This window comes from Neoarius graeffei, chromosome 12 (genome assembly GCF_027579695.1).
Source record: "Neoarius graeffei isolate fNeoGra1 chromosome 12, fNeoGra1.pri, whole genome shotgun sequence".
Lineage (NCBI taxonomy): Eukaryota > Metazoa > Chordata > Actinopteri > Siluriformes > Ariidae > Neoarius > Neoarius graeffei.
Genome location: NC_083580.1, coordinates 66,730,629 through 66,748,293, shown reverse-complemented (window position 1 = coordinate 66,748,293; position 17,665 = coordinate 66,730,629). Strand labels below are relative to the sequence as shown.

The 17,665-nt window shown below is 40.6% G+C and overlaps 1 protein-coding gene across 2 annotated transcripts in view; it reads left to right on the top strand.

Annotated features, from left to right (window-relative positions):
- The window catches only part of ppp3ca (protein phosphatase 3, catalytic subunit, alpha isozyme), a 145,942-nt gene that overhangs the window by 99,643 nt on the left and 28,634 nt on the right, over positions 1 to 17,665 (top strand). For both annotated transcript variants that reach the window (XM_060935186.1, XM_060935185.1), the window contains exons 4-6: positions 5,594 to 5,705; positions 12,869 to 13,014; positions 13,127 to 13,266. In XM_060935186.1, coding sequence (XP_060791169.1) covers positions 5,594 to 5,705; positions 12,869 to 13,014; positions 13,127 to 13,266 — 398 coding nt within the window. The remainder of the gene's footprint in view (positions 1 to 5,593; positions 5,706 to 12,868; positions 13,015 to 13,126; positions 13,267 to 17,665) is intronic.

Here is a 17,665-nt window from a genome sequence, read left to right as displayed (position 1 = left end):
CTTCTTTGAACTATAGAGTTTTAGCTGGCAACGGCGGATGGCACGGTGAATTGTGTTCACAGATAATGTTCTCTGGAAATATTCCTGAGCCCATTTTGTGATTTCCAATACAGAAGCATGCCTGTATGTGATGCAGTGCCGTCTAAGGGCCCGAAGATCACGGGCACCCAGTATGGTTTTCCGGTCTTGACCCTTACGCACAGAGATTCTTCCAGATTCTCTGAATCTTTTGATGATATGATGCACTGTAGATGATGATATGTTCAAACTCTTTGCAATTTTACACTGTCAAACTCCTTTCTGACATTGCTCCACTATTTGTCGGCGCAGAATTAGGGGGATTGGTGATCCTCTTCCCATCTTTACTTCTGAGAGCCGCTGCCGCTCCAAGATGCTCTTTTTATACCCAGTCATGTTAATGACCTATTGCCAATTGACCTAATGAGTTGCAATTTGGTCCTCCAGCTGTTCCTTTTTTGTACCTTTAACTTTTCCAGCCTCTTATTGCCCCTGTCCCAACTTTTTTGAGATGTGTTGCTGTCATGAAATTTCAAATGAGCCAATATTTGGCATGAAATTTCAAAATGTCTCACTTTCGACATTTGATACGTTGTCTATGTTCTGTTGTGAATACAATATCAGTTTTTGAGATTTGTAAATTATTGCATTCTGTTTTTATTTACAATTTGTACTTTGTCCCAACTTTTTTGGAATCGGGGTTGTAAATACAGTAATATTGTAATGTAACTAATTACTTTAAAATGACAGTAACAAGTAATAAATAATGCAAAACAGTTTTGAAGTAACTTGCCCAACACTGATTACAGATTGGTTACCGATTTCATATAGATTTCATATGCTTTGTATTTTTTATTTTTATTTTCCGTGAATCCATATTCCATGATTTCCTAATGCAACAAGGGTGTATAAAGATGCCTGGGGAAAAATAGCACGTGCTCAGAGAATGTCACATGCAAACAGTTACCTGATTGGTCAGATGTTTTATCGGATCAGGTCCAGGCCTGGAAAAATTGCTCCAGAAGCAACCTCACTGATACGGGTAAACCCAGGCCTGGGCTATAGGTATCATTATCAGTCTGGTGTGAGCACCAACCACAAACTACAGTGGACTGATTTATTTATAATTAATGTTATAGTTGTAATTATAGTTATCGGTATTGTGGGACCAGGCCTTTAGCTTGATGCCATCATGACATTGAAAATCTTATGGCTGCACTAGAATAAATTAACATTATTGTAGCCAGAGGAATTAAACATCCATCCATCCATCCATTATCAAAACCACTTAACCATCAGTTAGCTGACTGGAGCTGACTTCCCGTGACTTCATTTGAGAGGCAGGCAGTGTTGTGGTCAGGTCACTAAACCTAGAGTCCGAGTCCAGTCTCGTGTCCCCAGTGTTCAAGTCTGAGTCATTAAAAAAAATTTTTGAGTCAAGTCCAAGTCGAGTCCACTATTGATCCGAGTCAAGTCCGAGAACAAGACTCCAACCGCACCATGTGACAGTGGCTGTTTTAGCTCCATTAACATTAGTTTGTTCCTGAACATGACGTATAAACAGGTGAATGTACATTCTCTTTATCAGGGAGTGTGAAATATTCTGTCAGAGATGGTTGGGAGACGGATGTAAGTGCAGAAGGTGTGTTTATTAATACAAGTGAAGGCAGGTAAACAATCCAGAACGGCAGGCAAAATCGTTAAACGGTGAAACAGGTAATAGGTTGAGCGAGGCACAAACAGGCTATCGTAGACTCGGCAGAATCAAAGACGAGAAACAGGAAATCAGGGATCAAGAACCCAAACAAGGAACTAAGGCTCAGTAATGTGTCAGCAACGCAACTCAATACTTCACAAAGTAAGTGTGTTTTCACAGTTTTTATATCGGCACGCTGACTGTACCTTAATCCTGTGCAAGTGTGAGTCGTTTACGGCTTGGCGCAAGAGTCCGCTTGGCGCGTGCTCTGTCCAGAGTGCGTCCGAGAGTCTATCTGATGCATGCATCAAGGCACATAGGTGTGACACTTTTGCACGAAATTAGTACAAAATTAATATAGATATAAATATCTTATGCCAAATTATTATGGCGGGCAGCACGGTGGTGTAGTGGTTAGCGCTGTCGCCTCACAGCAAGAAGGTCCGGGTTCGAGCCCCGTGGCCGGCAAGGGCCTTTCTGTGCGGAGTTTGCATGTTCCTCCCCGTGTCCGCGTGGGTTTCCTCCCGGTGCTCCGGTTTCCCCCACAGTCCAAAGACATGCAGGCTAGGTTAACTGGTGACTCTAAATTGACCGTAGGTGTGAATGTGAGTGTGAATGGTTGTCTGTGTCTATGTGTCAGCCCTGTGATGACCTGGCGACTTGTCCAGGGTGTACCCCGCCTTTCGCCCGTAGTCAGCTGGGATAGGCTCCAGCTTGCCTGTGACCCTGTAGAACAGGATAAAGCGGCTAGAGATAATGAGATGAGATGAGAGATGTTACAGAAAATAACAAAAAAATCCGAGTCCTCATCTCCAATTTATGAGTCCTAATGCAGTTAATGCATGAGTCCGAGTCCAAGTCTGAGTCACAAGTCCTTAAAATTAGGGCACGAGTCAGACTCGAGTACTACAAGCCTGGAAGCAGGGAACACCAATCTGTCGCAGGGCTAATATAGTGACAAACAACAATTTATACTCACATTCACACCTATGGGCAGTTTAGAATGGCCAGTTGACCTAAATGACATGTCTCTGGACTGTGGGAGGAAACTAGAGCACCCGGAGGAAACCCACGCAGGTGCAAGGAAAACATCCACACAGATAGGCCCCAGTCAGCCACGCGGTTTGAACCTGGAACCTTCTTACTGTGAGGAGACAGTGCTAAAAACTACACCTCCCAGTAATTAAACAGACATGGGCTAATTCTAGTGGATGTGCCAGTATTTAACATAATATATTTTTGATAACTTTGATCAGGGATTATGTTCAGTACTATAGCAAAGATTTGAGCTCATGAATAGACGGTTCATTTAAGACATAATTTCAAAGGTTCTGTCTTCTACTCCAGATCGATGTATTGCCTGGAAAAGTAGGAATGAAAAGGTTTCAAAGTAGATTAACATGCACAAGTGAGGTTTAGCAGTTATATTGGTTACTGAGGAGGTGTTACAGGTATCAGTCAAAAAAGTGCAAACATGTCCCCACCATTATTAAATATGATTATTATACATTTATACATATACTATTATATTATATGGAAACTAATGTTTTACTGGGAAATATACCACTCATATTTTTCATACGAGCTACATCCAGGACATACAGATTCAAAACAGTTACATAAATCTCTATATGTCACTCGTGAGGAAATCGATGAATTGTTTTGATAAATTTGGGGACTTTTTGTTTATGAATGTGTCTATATAATAAAAAGAAAATCACACGTTGGCTTGAAGATATGAAGTTTATCTTCTCATTTTGAAAAACTTGTATTTTTGATATGAAATACATCACTGATCTGAGTGACATATTTAAATAATATTGGCTGACTTTTTCTCGTGGTATCTCATCTCATCTCATTATCTCTAGCCGCTTTATCCTTCTACAGGGTCGCAGGCAAGCTGGAGCATATCCCAGCTGACTACGTATATCGGATATATTCAATTCAGCTAGCATGATACTGAACGAGTTGACGATGAGTTCAATATCATGCTAGCTGAATGGAATATTTCTGAAATACCATGGAAAAAAGCCAGCCAATATTATTATTATCATTAGTATTATTATTATGGGTGGCACGGTGGTGTAGTGGTTAGCGCTGTCGCCTCACAGCAAGAAGGTCCGGGTTCGAGCCCCGTGGCCGGCGAGGGCCTTTCTGTGCGGAGTTTGCATGTTCTCCCCGTGTCCGCGTGGGTTTCCTCCGGGTGCTCCGGTTTCCCCCACAGTCCAAAGACATGCAGGTTAGGTTAACTGGTGACTCTAAATTGACCGTAGGTGTGAATGTGAGTGTGAATGGTTGTCTGTGTCTATGTGTCAGCCCTGTGATGACCTGGCGACTTGTCCAGGGTGTACCCCGCCTTTCGCCCGTAGTCAGCTGGGATAGGCTCCAGCTTGCCTGCAACCCTGTAGGACAGGATAAAGCGGCTAGAGATAATGAGATGGGATATTATTATTATTATACATACACTTTCCTTTCGGGTATTCAGCGTGTCTTTCTCTTTCAAAATTGTCTCAAAATCTTTTGTATTTAACGAAGCAAACCCGGCGGTCATGTTTCTTTACAAATTATCACAGTCGCTCGTTAGCACAGAAGTTTTACATCTCTGATGTGTCTCTTTTCCAGTTTTTTCAATGTCTGTTGGTATGTTTTTCTCTTGTAAATATGCACTACGAATATGTAATGAAGATTAGGTAGCCTTTTGGGTGTTCAGTGCATCTTTCTCTTTCCTGGTGAACAAAGAAATGCTTCTGCGCATGCGCAGCAGAAAACTTTCTCTTTGGATATTCGGATCAGGTCCAATGTGTGATGTCATTTTGTCTTGACAGCCATGCAATATCGTAACCCATACTCAACGCTCATTCTCCATTGGGTAGAGTGACGTAATACACATAGGATAAATGATATGCTCACACTATTGCATGCTATCAAACCAAATGAATGGAACCCGCTAGAAGGGAATAGAATACATGTTTTTATTCCATCGAAAAAGTGTCCTGTATGTATAATAATTCCCAATATTTTACTCCGATGATGTCACTCCCAGTGTTTTCCCAATGGACGTGTGTTGTCAAAATGGCGAACTGGTTCCAAATTAAACTTCTTTTGATTAACTTGAGGGGTTTTTTTGTGTGTGTGGCTGTGTCGATATAATATACGAGGGTAAGTCAAAAAGTTCTAAGACAGATGTTATAATTTCAAAAGGTGTGAAAGACATCCCCCAGAATTCTACAAAGAAGGAATTCTCCGATGGAAACATCGCTTGCAGAAGTGTTTAGACTTAAATGGAGGATATGTAGAGAAATAGCTTTGTTATTTTCATAAATAAAGATTTTTTTCAATTTGCCTTAGAACTTTTTGACTTGCCCTCGTAAAGAACATTAGACGGTGGCGCAAAGATATGAAGTTTATCTTCTCGTGTTGAAAATATTTTCACTCGTTTGTGTCACTCACTCGTGAATATACACATATGTGTCTCCAGTCAAATGTCCCCAAAAGGTCAGAACTGTCATATTTCTACCTTTGTGGGAACATTTGGTCTCCACCAAGAAAACATGTATTCACAAACACACACACACACACACACACACACACACACACACACACACACACACACACACTGTACACAGCCTAATTGGAGGTAGGATGGCAGGATTTGAGTTAGACTCATTAATCATGGCATTAATAATGGTAATATTTTCAAGCTTGTTGTTTGCAGTAATAGGAGTAGATTAAGAGCCATAATCACTTGCGTTTAGGCTGTAAGCAGCTAGGAGGTGTTATAGTTTTCGAGGATGGCAATGGATGTAATCGCATGTAATGGTGTAATTTCTCACAAATGCATCACACTTATTCTCTCCCTCTGTCTGTTTCTGCCCACAGTGTGTTTTGTACCTTTGGTCCCTGAAAATCCTCTACCCAAAGACACTATTTTTACTGAGAGGAAATCATGAATGTAGACATTTGACAGAATATTTCACCTTCAAACAAGAATGTAAGTATGGATTAACGCTTTAATCACCTTATCTTCTTTTCTGCCACTTGTTCAGTTACCCGTGCAGCATTATTTAGTAGTCTGAACGAGAGCTTCTGTCTTCACTCATAAACATGTCATTCTGCATGTTCTACTTCAGAGACTTGAGCGCAAGCAATTTGTCCTCAAATTCTGGGCATGCCATCCCTAGCAATTACTGTTGAGCACATCTGAGTTTTAGTTATAGAAATGTCCTCCAAAGCAGAAATGATCATGACTGGTTTAATCAAGCCACCAATCAAATTCAAAAGCACTGTTTATCATATGCCCCTTTTCCACCAAAGCAGTTCCAGGTCTGGTTTGGGGCCAGTGCTTAGTTTGGAACCGGGTTTTCTGTTTCCACTGACAAAGAACTGGCTCTGGGGCCAGAAAAACCAGTTCCAGGCTAGCACCAACTCCTCTGGGCCAGAGGAAAGAACCGCTTACGTCAGCGGGGGGGGTGGAGTTGTTAAGACCAACAACAATAACAAGACTGCGAAAGATCGCCATTTTTAAGCGACGAGAAGCAGCAGCTGTACAAACGCGAAGTCATCCATTATTATTATTGTTGTTGCTGCTGCTGCTTCTTCTGTGTTGTTTTTGCTTCGATATTCGCGCCAAGGTTTATGCAAACGTAGCGACGTAACTGACGTATACAGTGACGTAACTGACGTATACAATGACGTAATGACGTGGCTTCCCTTAGCACCGCGAGCTATGGAAAAGCAAACTGGTTCTCAGCTGACTCGCAAGTTGAACGAGTTGTGAACCAGCACCAGCACTGGCCCCGAACCAGCCCTGGAACTGATTTGGTGGAAAAGGGGTAACAGAGGAGTAGTCGTAGAGTTGCCTTCTAAGAGAAGCCTTAGTTGGCATTAGGCTCAAAAGAAGGGGGGGGGTTGTTTGTTTGTTTGTTTGTTTTTGTAAAATTTTGTTAGGTTGATATTATTATTTTTAAATGTGATGTGGCCCAACACAAAGCAGAGCACATCCCAAACTGCTTTGTTCCTCTTATACCTCAGCAATTAGCAAAATTTATATAACTCTGTAATTAGCATTAGCATAAACTATCATATTTAGTTGGCATCTAAACAATAAAATACAGACCTTATTTTTATTACCTTATTTTCTAATATCTTAAGATATTAAGATATCATACTAAGATAGCTTCTCTGGCTATAAAGCAGACAAGATAACATGCTAGTTTGGATTTTACTCAATAATGTTATACAACATGCTAATTAGTGTTAGCATAAACGATAATAAATAACTGGCATCTAAACAGTAAAATACTAACATACTAAGGCTACGTTTACATTAGACCGTATCTGTCTCATTTTCTTCGCGGATGCACTGTCCGTTTACATTAAACCACCTGGAAAAGCCGGGAAACGGGAATCCGCCAGCGTCCACGTATTCAATCTAGATCGTATCTGGTCCGGTGCTGTGTAAACATTGAGATACGCGAATACGCTGTGCTGAGCTCTAGCTGGCGTCCTCATTGGACAACGTCACTGTGACATCCACCTTCCTGATTCGCTGGCGTTGGTCATGTGACGCGACTGCTGAAAAACGGCGCGGACTTCCGCCTTGTATCACCTTTCATTAAAGAGTATAAAAGTATGAAAATACTGCAAATACTGATGCAAATACTGCCCATTGTGTAGTTATGATTGTCTTTAGGCTTGCCATCCTTCCACTTGCAAGTAGTAAGTGATATGCGCTGGGATCACACACACAGCGGCTCAGTCCCGAATCGTGGCTTGTGTACTTCACTCGCGCGCTGTGTGAGCTGCGCAGGGCCAGAGTGCGCGCCCTCCAGAGGGCACTCGCTGTTCAGGGCGGAGTGATTTGGAGCTCAGGATGCCTGCGGAGCCGAGTGTATCCGTGTATTGGTGTTGCTGTGTGCACGGCTAACGGTTTTAGTGTAAACGCGAATCGTTTTAAGAACGTTAATCTGATGATCCGCTGATTCGACGTAATGTAAACGTAGCCTAAGATCTCATACTAAGATAGCTGTGATACTGTAGCTAGAAGTATACAAAACAACATGCTAGTTTGCATTTTACTCAGAAATGTTACACAACATGCCCTGACTTAAATTGATCTGCTGGTTCATTTTAAGTTGGTCCTCGTGTGCTTTTTCAGTTCATATGAAGTCTGACACCATGTATACAACCACAGTGGTCTTTTGTACATCCTTATGAGACATGTTAAATATTCAAAGACAGAAAAATAGATATCCCATTAATGTTTGGTATTTTTTATATAGCCAAAAGTATGTAGACACCTAACCGTTACATCCATATGTGCTTCTTCCCCAAACTGATGCCAAAAAGTTGGAAGCATCCAACTGTCTAGAATGTCTCTTGTTTGCTGTCGCATTACTGTAGTTTCCCTTCACTACGAGGCCCAAACCTGTTCCAGCATGACAATGCCGCTGTGCACAATGTGAGCTCCATAATGTTTTCCTGCTCAAGTGTCCTGCTCAGACCTCAACCCCACCGAACACCTTTGGGATGAGCTGGAACTCAGACTGCATCCCAGACCTCCTCGCCTAACATCAGTGCCTGACCTCACTAGTGCTCTTGTGGTTGAATGGAAGAGTGAGGGTTATTATAACAGCAAATGGGGATGAAATCTGGGAAAGGATTTTCAATAAGCATATGGGAGAAGCCATGGCCTAATGGTTAGCGAAGCAGCTTTGGAACCAAAAGGTCACTGGTTTGATTCCCTGGATCAGCAGGAATGGCTGAAGTGCCCTTGAGCAAAGCACCTTGAAGTGCATATCCTGGACCAAATTCGGGTTTTTTAATATGAAAGAATGTCCCTTTACACACTCATCCAGAAGGGTAATTTTGCACAAGGCCATCTGTCTACAGCGGAAAAAAATAAAATAACAAAACATGTCTGGAAAAATCCCAAGGGAGTCTGGAGCCAGATTTGTGGCGTCACCTGTGGAAGCGCCAGCAGGCTGCGCGAGCTTTGCACGGTTTCAGTGCACAGCCTGTGTACACCAAGTTTAGCAGCTAGCGATTTTGCATTGAAATATGGAATTGTCACCTGAGCGCAATGTGGGAAACGATGAGTACTAATCCCATCAAGACTGGTGTTGCTACACCCTCCTACGATACATCTGTTAACCATTTTAATAATTATGCGATAATGTTGAAGAAATTTGCAGAAAGCCACCAGGTCATTTTCTCATAAACAAACCAACGCTGACGTAGGATTCAGAGGGAGGCGTCCCGCACGCGACGTCACGAAAATCAAAGTTTCCCAGGAAATCCAAATGCCAAGTTTTTTCAGCGGTGGACCAATTCGCCTCAAATGGCTTGATTTCAATTGAATTTGTCTGGTATTGTGCAAGGTAAAAAAAATTGCACAAAATGCAAAATGTGACAGATATTTGACCAAAGTTTAATATAAAATAGGAGAATTACATTGATCTTGCTCCTGAATTTACCCGTGATATGCACTTTAACCCCCACTGCTTCCCAGGCTGCTCTGGGGATGTTGTACGTCGCTCTGGATAAGAGCATCTGCTAAATGCCTGTAATGTAATATATGGGTGTAATGGTCAGGTGTCCACATACTTTTGGCCAGATAGTGTATTAGTCACTCGGTTGTGTCGATCCTAATTCCTCCCCCCTGTGAGTAGGACATTAGTGTTAAATCCACATTAATAAGGCATTTGCTATATTAAAGGCTCATGGAAAACCCAAAAATGAGAGGACTTGACAAGATTGAGTCAAAAGACAACTGTAAGTGTGCTGTTTAGGACAGGAGAGATAATACGTTTTGCAGTAAGGAGAAGTGTTCGATCGGGTGCATCAGGTGAAAATAGCCTTGTTCTTCAGGGACGAGCAGCTGACTGAGGCAAAGCTGCAAAACACATGATGAGATAATGCTCACAAGTAGATCTATCCCATGAGGCCAAGCGACACAATACAGACACAGGTGCAGGGGGGCAAGTGCTGAGTTGGTGGCAACCTATTTCTGTACCTACTCTGCTGACCTGTCGCCATGGATACAAATGCCTCTGAGAGGCATTGAATTAAAATTTAATGAAAAAAAGGGAACACACACGTCGTCCCACGCAGAGATAGACCTTTACCAGACTAGCGGCAGTGTTCCTTCTGTTTGTTTGTAATGCAGGGAGACACCCAGGAGGGCTAGAAAAGTTCAGCCCAGAGACCGAACTGGAAGAATGAGAGCACGAAAAAAAAAATCAGCAGCTGTTTCTCGGTATTAACAGCATGAAAAACAGACATGTTTTCCTAGAAAATATCGTCTTGCCAAGTTACCTAATAAGATCAGTACACACAAAAAAGAAGCATATCACAAAAAATGCATTATATTTAATAAGATAATAAGGAATAATAATAATTAAAAAAAAACAGTTAAACTCAGCTATGGGTTACTTTTACAATCCAAACATCTTTTTTTATAATAGCATTTTTCAAATCATTAGTATTCAGGCATTTAGAAATTAACCTGAAGACTTTCCTGTGGTGGAAAACCTACTGACTCTTATAAAGTACTGACAGTGGAGACTCCTTTAAATATTAAATAAACATCCCCTTACAGCAAACTTCATCATATCAATAATTAGATATTTTTCTTTTTTTTAAAGTTAGACGGCCTTTCGATTTCATACTGTAAAGTCGGTGAAATTTAGTTCCTTCTGAAATTTGGTCATTGTGATATATGTTTATTATCTCAAAAAAAAAAAAAAAAACAGGCCATTCTGTGGCTGGGAAGTTATTTAATTTGAGGGGATTCCCGAGCAAATAATGTGCATGAAATCGCTTGCTTCACGCAGTCATGCAGACAGAGGAAGTCCGTGTGCGCATGCGCAGATTTACCTTCTTCTTTTGGGTTTTACGGCAGCTGGCATCCACAGTGTTGCATTACTGCCATCTACAGGTTTACCTTTGACCGTGCACTAACGGTTACATCATTCTGTCATTAAACGAACAGCTGATCACACCGAGGTGCTCGCTGACCGCCGATATTTATCAGTTTGGTCCAGCGTTTCCTTTCCTTCATAACATAACGTCTTTTCTTCTCGCTTTCCGTTACTGTAGTCGGTCTTTCACATTTCATTCGCACACTCACGTCCTCCATTTTTCTCTCCTGTTTCAAATTTATATCCCACAATGCCTTGCGCAAATGGGAAAAGCCCACCACGTGATGCATGACGTACCGGTAGTATCTTGAATTGGGTCATGATGAAGCTGGAAAAAATAGCGGAGAATTTAGGGCCATGTGGCCCTGAATTTATTAATTGTTCTATTTAAAAAAAAAAAAAACTAATAAAATTGGAAGTCTGTGATTCGAATTCAGTAGCTTTCAGTCCACTAAACAAAAATCTGATTTTACCTTTAAAATCATACATTTTTATCTGCTTATTGTTATTGTTATTGTTATTGCCTTGTCTACATTACTAAATTACTTAAATTATTTCTTAAATAATGAATATGTTTTTAACCTGCTGATTATTAGTCTTAGATTATGTGACGTTACTACTGGAAACAATCACATATTAAAATGAGTATGTAAATATAAACGTGTGATTTGAATTACAGGTGTTGACTATTTATCTGCTGTTACAGATAAATAGTCAACACCTTCTGACCAGTTTTTTTTTTTTTTTTTAAGAAATAAAGAGTACTGTGGTATAAATATTACAGCATATCATTAATTTCTATACAGGTGAAGATTTAGCATTACCTATCGAAGTAACATTGTAACCGTGCCGCATGAAAATGAGCATACATAAACAAACAGGAACAGTTATTCTGCTTTTGGGTGTTTTTGAAAGATTCACTCACTGGCCACATTAATAGGAACCCCTGCTCATTCGTGCCAGTTATGTGGAAGCATTGCAATGCATAAAATCATTCAGATACAGGTCAAGAGCTTCAGTTAATGGTTTACCCAGACCTCATCATTGTTGTTGCTCGACGTTTCGGCATGTTGTGGATTCTGAGTTGCTTTTCTGCTCGCCACAGTTGTAAAGAGTGGTTACTTGAGTTACTGTGTCCTTACTGAGAGCTTGAACCAGTCTGGCCATTCTCCTTTGATTCTCCGTAATGATTGCTCTCATTTCTACTTATCAATAACTGGATGGTTTTTGGCGTTGGTGGCTTTTTAGCTCATTCGGCTGCAGGCCAGGCCGGATGAGCTTATGCGATCACGTGCCGTCCATCATCCGTCATCATCGTCCATCCACAATCTACAAAAATCGCTACTCCTCCTGCAGGTTTGATTGGATTTTGATCAAACTTACGTATAATGTTCCCCAGGTGGGTGTGCATAAAGGTTGTCAAGATGGTAGCGCCACCTGTCATATTTACGATTTCATGGGTGACTGAAATTTCAAACTCATACACAACAGTGGCCGCTATGAGCTACAACCTCATTGAGGCTATTTTTTTCCTTCATCCATCCATCCATCCATCCATTATCTGTACCCGCTTATCCTGTTCTACAGGGTCGCAGGCAAGCTGGAGCCTATCCCAGCTGACTACGGGCGAAAGGCGGGGTACACCCTGGACAAGTCGCCAGAGACAAACAACCATTCACACTCATATTCACACGTACAGTCAATTTAGAGCCACCAATTAACCTAACCTGCATGTCTTTGGACTGTGGGGGAAACCGGAGCACCCGGAGGAAACCCGGGAGAACATGCAAACTCCGCACAGCAAGGCCCTCGCCGGCCACTGGGCTCAAACCCAGGACCTTCTTGCTGTGAGGCGATAGCGCTAACCACTACACCACCGTGCCACCCCTTCATTTTTTTCCTTCATTCTGTGTAAATTCTAGAAACTTTTGCGTATAAAAATCCAAGGAGATCAGCGGTATCTGAAATACCTGAACCAGCCTTTCTGGTACTAACAGCCATGTCATCGTCAAAGTTACTGAGATCACATTTTCCACGATTCTGGTTTCTGATGTGAAGATTAATCGAAGCTCTTGACCAGGAGCTGCTTTAATCGCACTGCTACTATATGATTGCCTGATTGAATAATTGCATGAATGAGTCTGCGAGTGTGTATTAGACATGGTAGAAACCGACTACTCTATGTGGCTGAAATATCTCACACTGACCTCGCTGTGCTGATGTTTTCTCTCAGGTAAAATCAAGTATTCAGAGCAGGTGTATGACTCCTGTATGGATGCATTCGACTGCCTTCCCTTGGCTGCTCTCATGAACCAGCAGTTCCTGTGTGTCCACGGTGGCCTGTCCCCAGAAATACACACCTTAGATGACATAAAGAAGGTGCTGCCTTCTTTCAGTTCCATGTATTTTACAGTCTGGGGCATTGGGGAATGGGTTTGGGCGTATACACTATTTAGATTTGTTCTTTACTATATGTCTGTGTGTGGCCTAGTTGGATCGGTTTAAGGAGCCCCCAGCATTCGGGCCCATGTGTGATCTCCTGTGGTCAGACCCCCTGGAGGACTTTGGCAACGAGAAGAGCCAGGAGTACTTCAGCCATAACACAGTCAGAGGCTGCTCCTACTTCTACAGGTAGGAGTCCTGGTATACATTTCTTATTTTAGCTCATTAATCCTTTCTTCTTTTCTTCTGGGTTTGTAAACGTTCTGCTTTTGTGGTTATCCGTGTGTCAATAAGGATTACATTTTGTTTGAGTTTGTAAGTGTGTGAGGATGGAGAGAGGGGTGTGTGTGTGTGTGTGTGTGAGAGAGAGAGAGAGAGAGAGAGAGAGAGAGAGAGAGAGATATCAGCCATGTAGTCTGTCCAGTTTCTCCAAGCTGACAGCATTCTCATCTCTCTCTCTCTCTCTCTCTCTCTCTGCTCTTCCCACACGTACCACCAGGCCGTGAATATTTCACACTCTGCTGAAATTCTGATGGAACAATGGAGGGCATGTATCTGTCTGTGAGGGTGTTTGAGTGTTTGTGTGTACGCATGTGCTGGGCGAAAGGGATTATCATTTTTAAAATGAAAGCGTTGTGTATATGTGCAGTTATTTCAAGAGCCATAAAATGGTCACCATCGAAACCAAGCAAATTGTTTCTCTTTATACCACAGTGCTGCTGAATTCTCGAATCTGATTGGTCAGATGATGTTGATTTATTTCCTACAGCAGCAACTCTGATAGTAGTAGTAGTAACAATAAACTTTTTTTTTTTAAAGAAAAGAAAATAAAATTGTGTAATTATTGATCTTCTTCGGGATAGTGGTGTAGTGGTTAGCACTGTCGCCTCACAACAAAAAGGTTCCGGGTTCAAACCTCACAGCCAATGGGGGCCTTTCTGTGTGGAGTTTGCATGTTCTCCCCATGTCTGCGTGGGTTTCCTCTGGGTGCTCCGGTTTCCTCCCACAGTTCAAAGACATGCAGATTAACTCTTTGATGCAAAACATATGCACGCCCCTTCTAATGCACAACATGGGTCAAAAATGACCCGCATTCATTTTCCAGGTTATTTCATGCTGACTGAGTTTTTCTTTGCTCTATCTTTTGAAATCCATTTATTTTATGATTGAATATTCCAAGTATTCTTTAAATATCTTGTTTTTAATTACCACAAATCATTAATTTAATTTTTTCTTTCCTACTTTATGAACAAAAATACTTTTTATATTACTACACATGGGTCATCCAAGTGTGATTTAAAATTAAATGTCTTAATACTATAATAATAATTTGTTTCAAGTAATTACTTTAGCAGTGAATGGGGCCAGTTATTTATTTATTAACTATGTAGTTAGCTAAGCCAACTACAATAAAATTAGCTAACTGAAGTAGAATACGTCAACAGCTCGGTAGCTAATAGTAATTACTTGTAACTTTCTGACAAGTAATCTACTCACTCTCAAGGTAACCTAAACATAATCCATTTTTTTCTAAGGTAATGTTAGAACAATTGAAAAACATTACTTACATGTATTAGATGGGCAAAGGGTGCTGTGCTGAGCTGTGAAATGTCTGACACAAGCACGATTCATAGTTCCCACCAAACGCTGGAGTAAATGCATGCGGGTCGGTTCTGACCCATGTGTGTAAACTTGATGTAGAATTACAAAAGCTGTGCTTGTTCATAACTTAAGAAAGGAAAAATAAAAATGATGATTTGTGCTAAACAAAAACAAGATATTTACTGCATATTTGGATAAGTAAATGACAAAATGAATTTATTTCAAAAGTATATCATAGAAACACTCAGCCATACATGAAATAACCTGGAAAATGAATGCAGGTCGTTTTTGACCCATGTTGTGCATTAGAAGGGTAGTGATACAAAAAGGGTTTGTATTCAAAAAGTAAGAAAGGAAAAAATAAAATAAGGATGTATGATGATCAAAAACAAGTTAATTGAGGAATACCTTGAATACTGAATGATGGAATTAATTTATTGCAAAGATATAGAAGATAAAAACTCAGCCGGGTCACTTTTGACCCATGTTTTACATCAAAGGGTTAAAATACCCAGCCAAATCTACACTATGCCAAATCTAATATGCGGAACATATCCGCTGTGGCGACCCCTAACGGGAGCAGCCAAAAGAAGAAGATGAGAGAGGAAACAAAGAGAAGCTGGTGAGAGAGAATGAGCATTTATACGTATCTGCAAAAATGTAAGTTATAACAGGAACTAATTTGTTTTGTGGAAGCTGCATAGCATTAAATGTAATTATAAACAGTTAAAACGTATGGCGTGTCTTCATTAATATAGTAATCATGGTAATATAAGAGGAATAAAGCATTTTTGGTGTGCTGTTATTCAAAATTAATCAACAGCAACTCCTTGGAAAAAAAAAATTGTTTCAAAGCCAATGCTTTGTTTTTTAGACACCTGGTGTAAGTCTATCAACTTCTTCTCTTTTTTTTTCAGAAAACTGACTGTATAAATGTATTTCACTTGGGGCATGCTTATTTTCACATTATTTTTAAGTTATGTGTAATAAAATCACTAAATGTGATTTTAGATGGAATAATAATTATACATTTCACAGTCACTTATTGGATTCACACATTTTCTGGGGCCGAATCTCAAATGGCTTTCTTTGAGGCAATACAAATTGTGTTGTGTATAGAAGAAGACAGTGCCATGATTTTCATTCTCCATGATGAATGAGATCCATCCATCCATCCATCTATTATCTGTAACCACTTATCCTGTACAGGGTCGCAGGCAAGCTGGATCCTATCCCAGCTGACTACAGGCGAAAGGCGGGGTACACCCTGGACAAGTCGCCAGGTCATCACAGGGCTGACACATAGACACAGACAACCATTCACACTCACATTCACACCTACAGTCAATTTAGAGTCACCAGTTAACCTAACCTGCATGTCTTTGGACTGTGGGGGAAACCGGAGCACCCGGAGGAAACCCACGCGGACACGGGGAGAACATGCAAACTCCGCACAGAAAGGCCTCCATTGGCCACTGGGCTCGAATCCAGGACCTTCTTGCTGTGAGGCAACAGTGCTAACCACTATGCCACTGTGCCACCATGAATGAGATATTTAACAGTTATTCCATTAAATCAAGCCATATATGAGCTGATAGCTGACGAGACGTGTTGCGCCGAGTTGGCTATAAGCCATGTATGATGAGATACTTTCTTTGTATTTTTTTGTGTTTTGTTTTCGAGTAGAGTTTTTATTTTGTCCTCTGTTGCTTCAGCAACACGCGCCGCTATTTTGTTTTTCTCTCCTCACAGTATATGAGCTGATAGCCTAGTAGTAGAGTAGCCAATCAGAGCACGCAATTGCTCATATCCAGTGAATGTGGATAGAATAAAAACTCATAGTCTGCTAATGTCTGTTTTGTGTGCTCCAAAATTGGGATCAGTGAAGTATGTGTGTATATATATATATATATATATATATATATATATATATATATATATAACCAGTCAGAAGTTTGAACACACCTTCTAATCCAATGTATTTCCTTAATTTTTATTAACTAAAAGTCACTTCATGTCTTAAAGTAATGATAGATGTCATTTTCTCTTTACTTAGTTGTCCAGTTCTTGACATAATATGGATTACTACAGTTGTGGTATAGGGCTATTTACCGTATTATTATTTTTTACTATTTACTGTTTGATCTCAAACACATTAAGAAGGTAAGAAATTGGATTAATTAACTTTTGACGAGACACAGCTGTTAATTGAAAGCATTCCGGGTGACTACCTCATGAAGCTGGTTAAGATAATGCCCAATAGTGTGCAAAGCGCCATCAAGGTAAACGCTGGATACTTTGAAGAATCTGAGATATGAAACTTTTTTTTTTTACACTTTTTTGTTTATTGCATAATTCTATACATGTTCCAGATGTTATTTAATAGTTTTGATGTCTTCAGTATTGTTCTACAATGTAGAAAATAGTCCAAATACAGAAAACCCTATGAATGAGTAGGGGTGTACAAACTTTTGACTGGTATGCTATCTATCTATCTATCACATTATAGGCTCATTAATATCAAAACACTGTCTTATACAAACTCTGTCTTTTATGCGATTGCGATTTGAATGCATTTTTGAAAAATGGTGACAGTCCTAATATCTTCCTATGCGCATCCATACACCTACACACTATCTCACACTGCAGGAGATCACATCACACACTGCATTACCCCCCTGTAGGACACATTAGAGTCTCTGTGTGGGTGTGAGTGTGCCCACATTCATGTTTTATACATTTGTCTATTTTAAGGAAAATCACGTGGCCTGTCCGATGCAGGCTTATTAAACATGCGTAGATCCACGTACCGCACTCTTTATACACACCTAATGTGCAATTTCACACATTAGAACCTTGGACGTTTGTGTGTGATTGGGTGGGGGTAAACCTCCGAGCTATGATACATGACTAGCCTCCCATATTGCACTACAGTACGTGCAGTACGTGAGGGTTGGGAGCTCCCTCTCTCTCTCTCTCTCTCTCT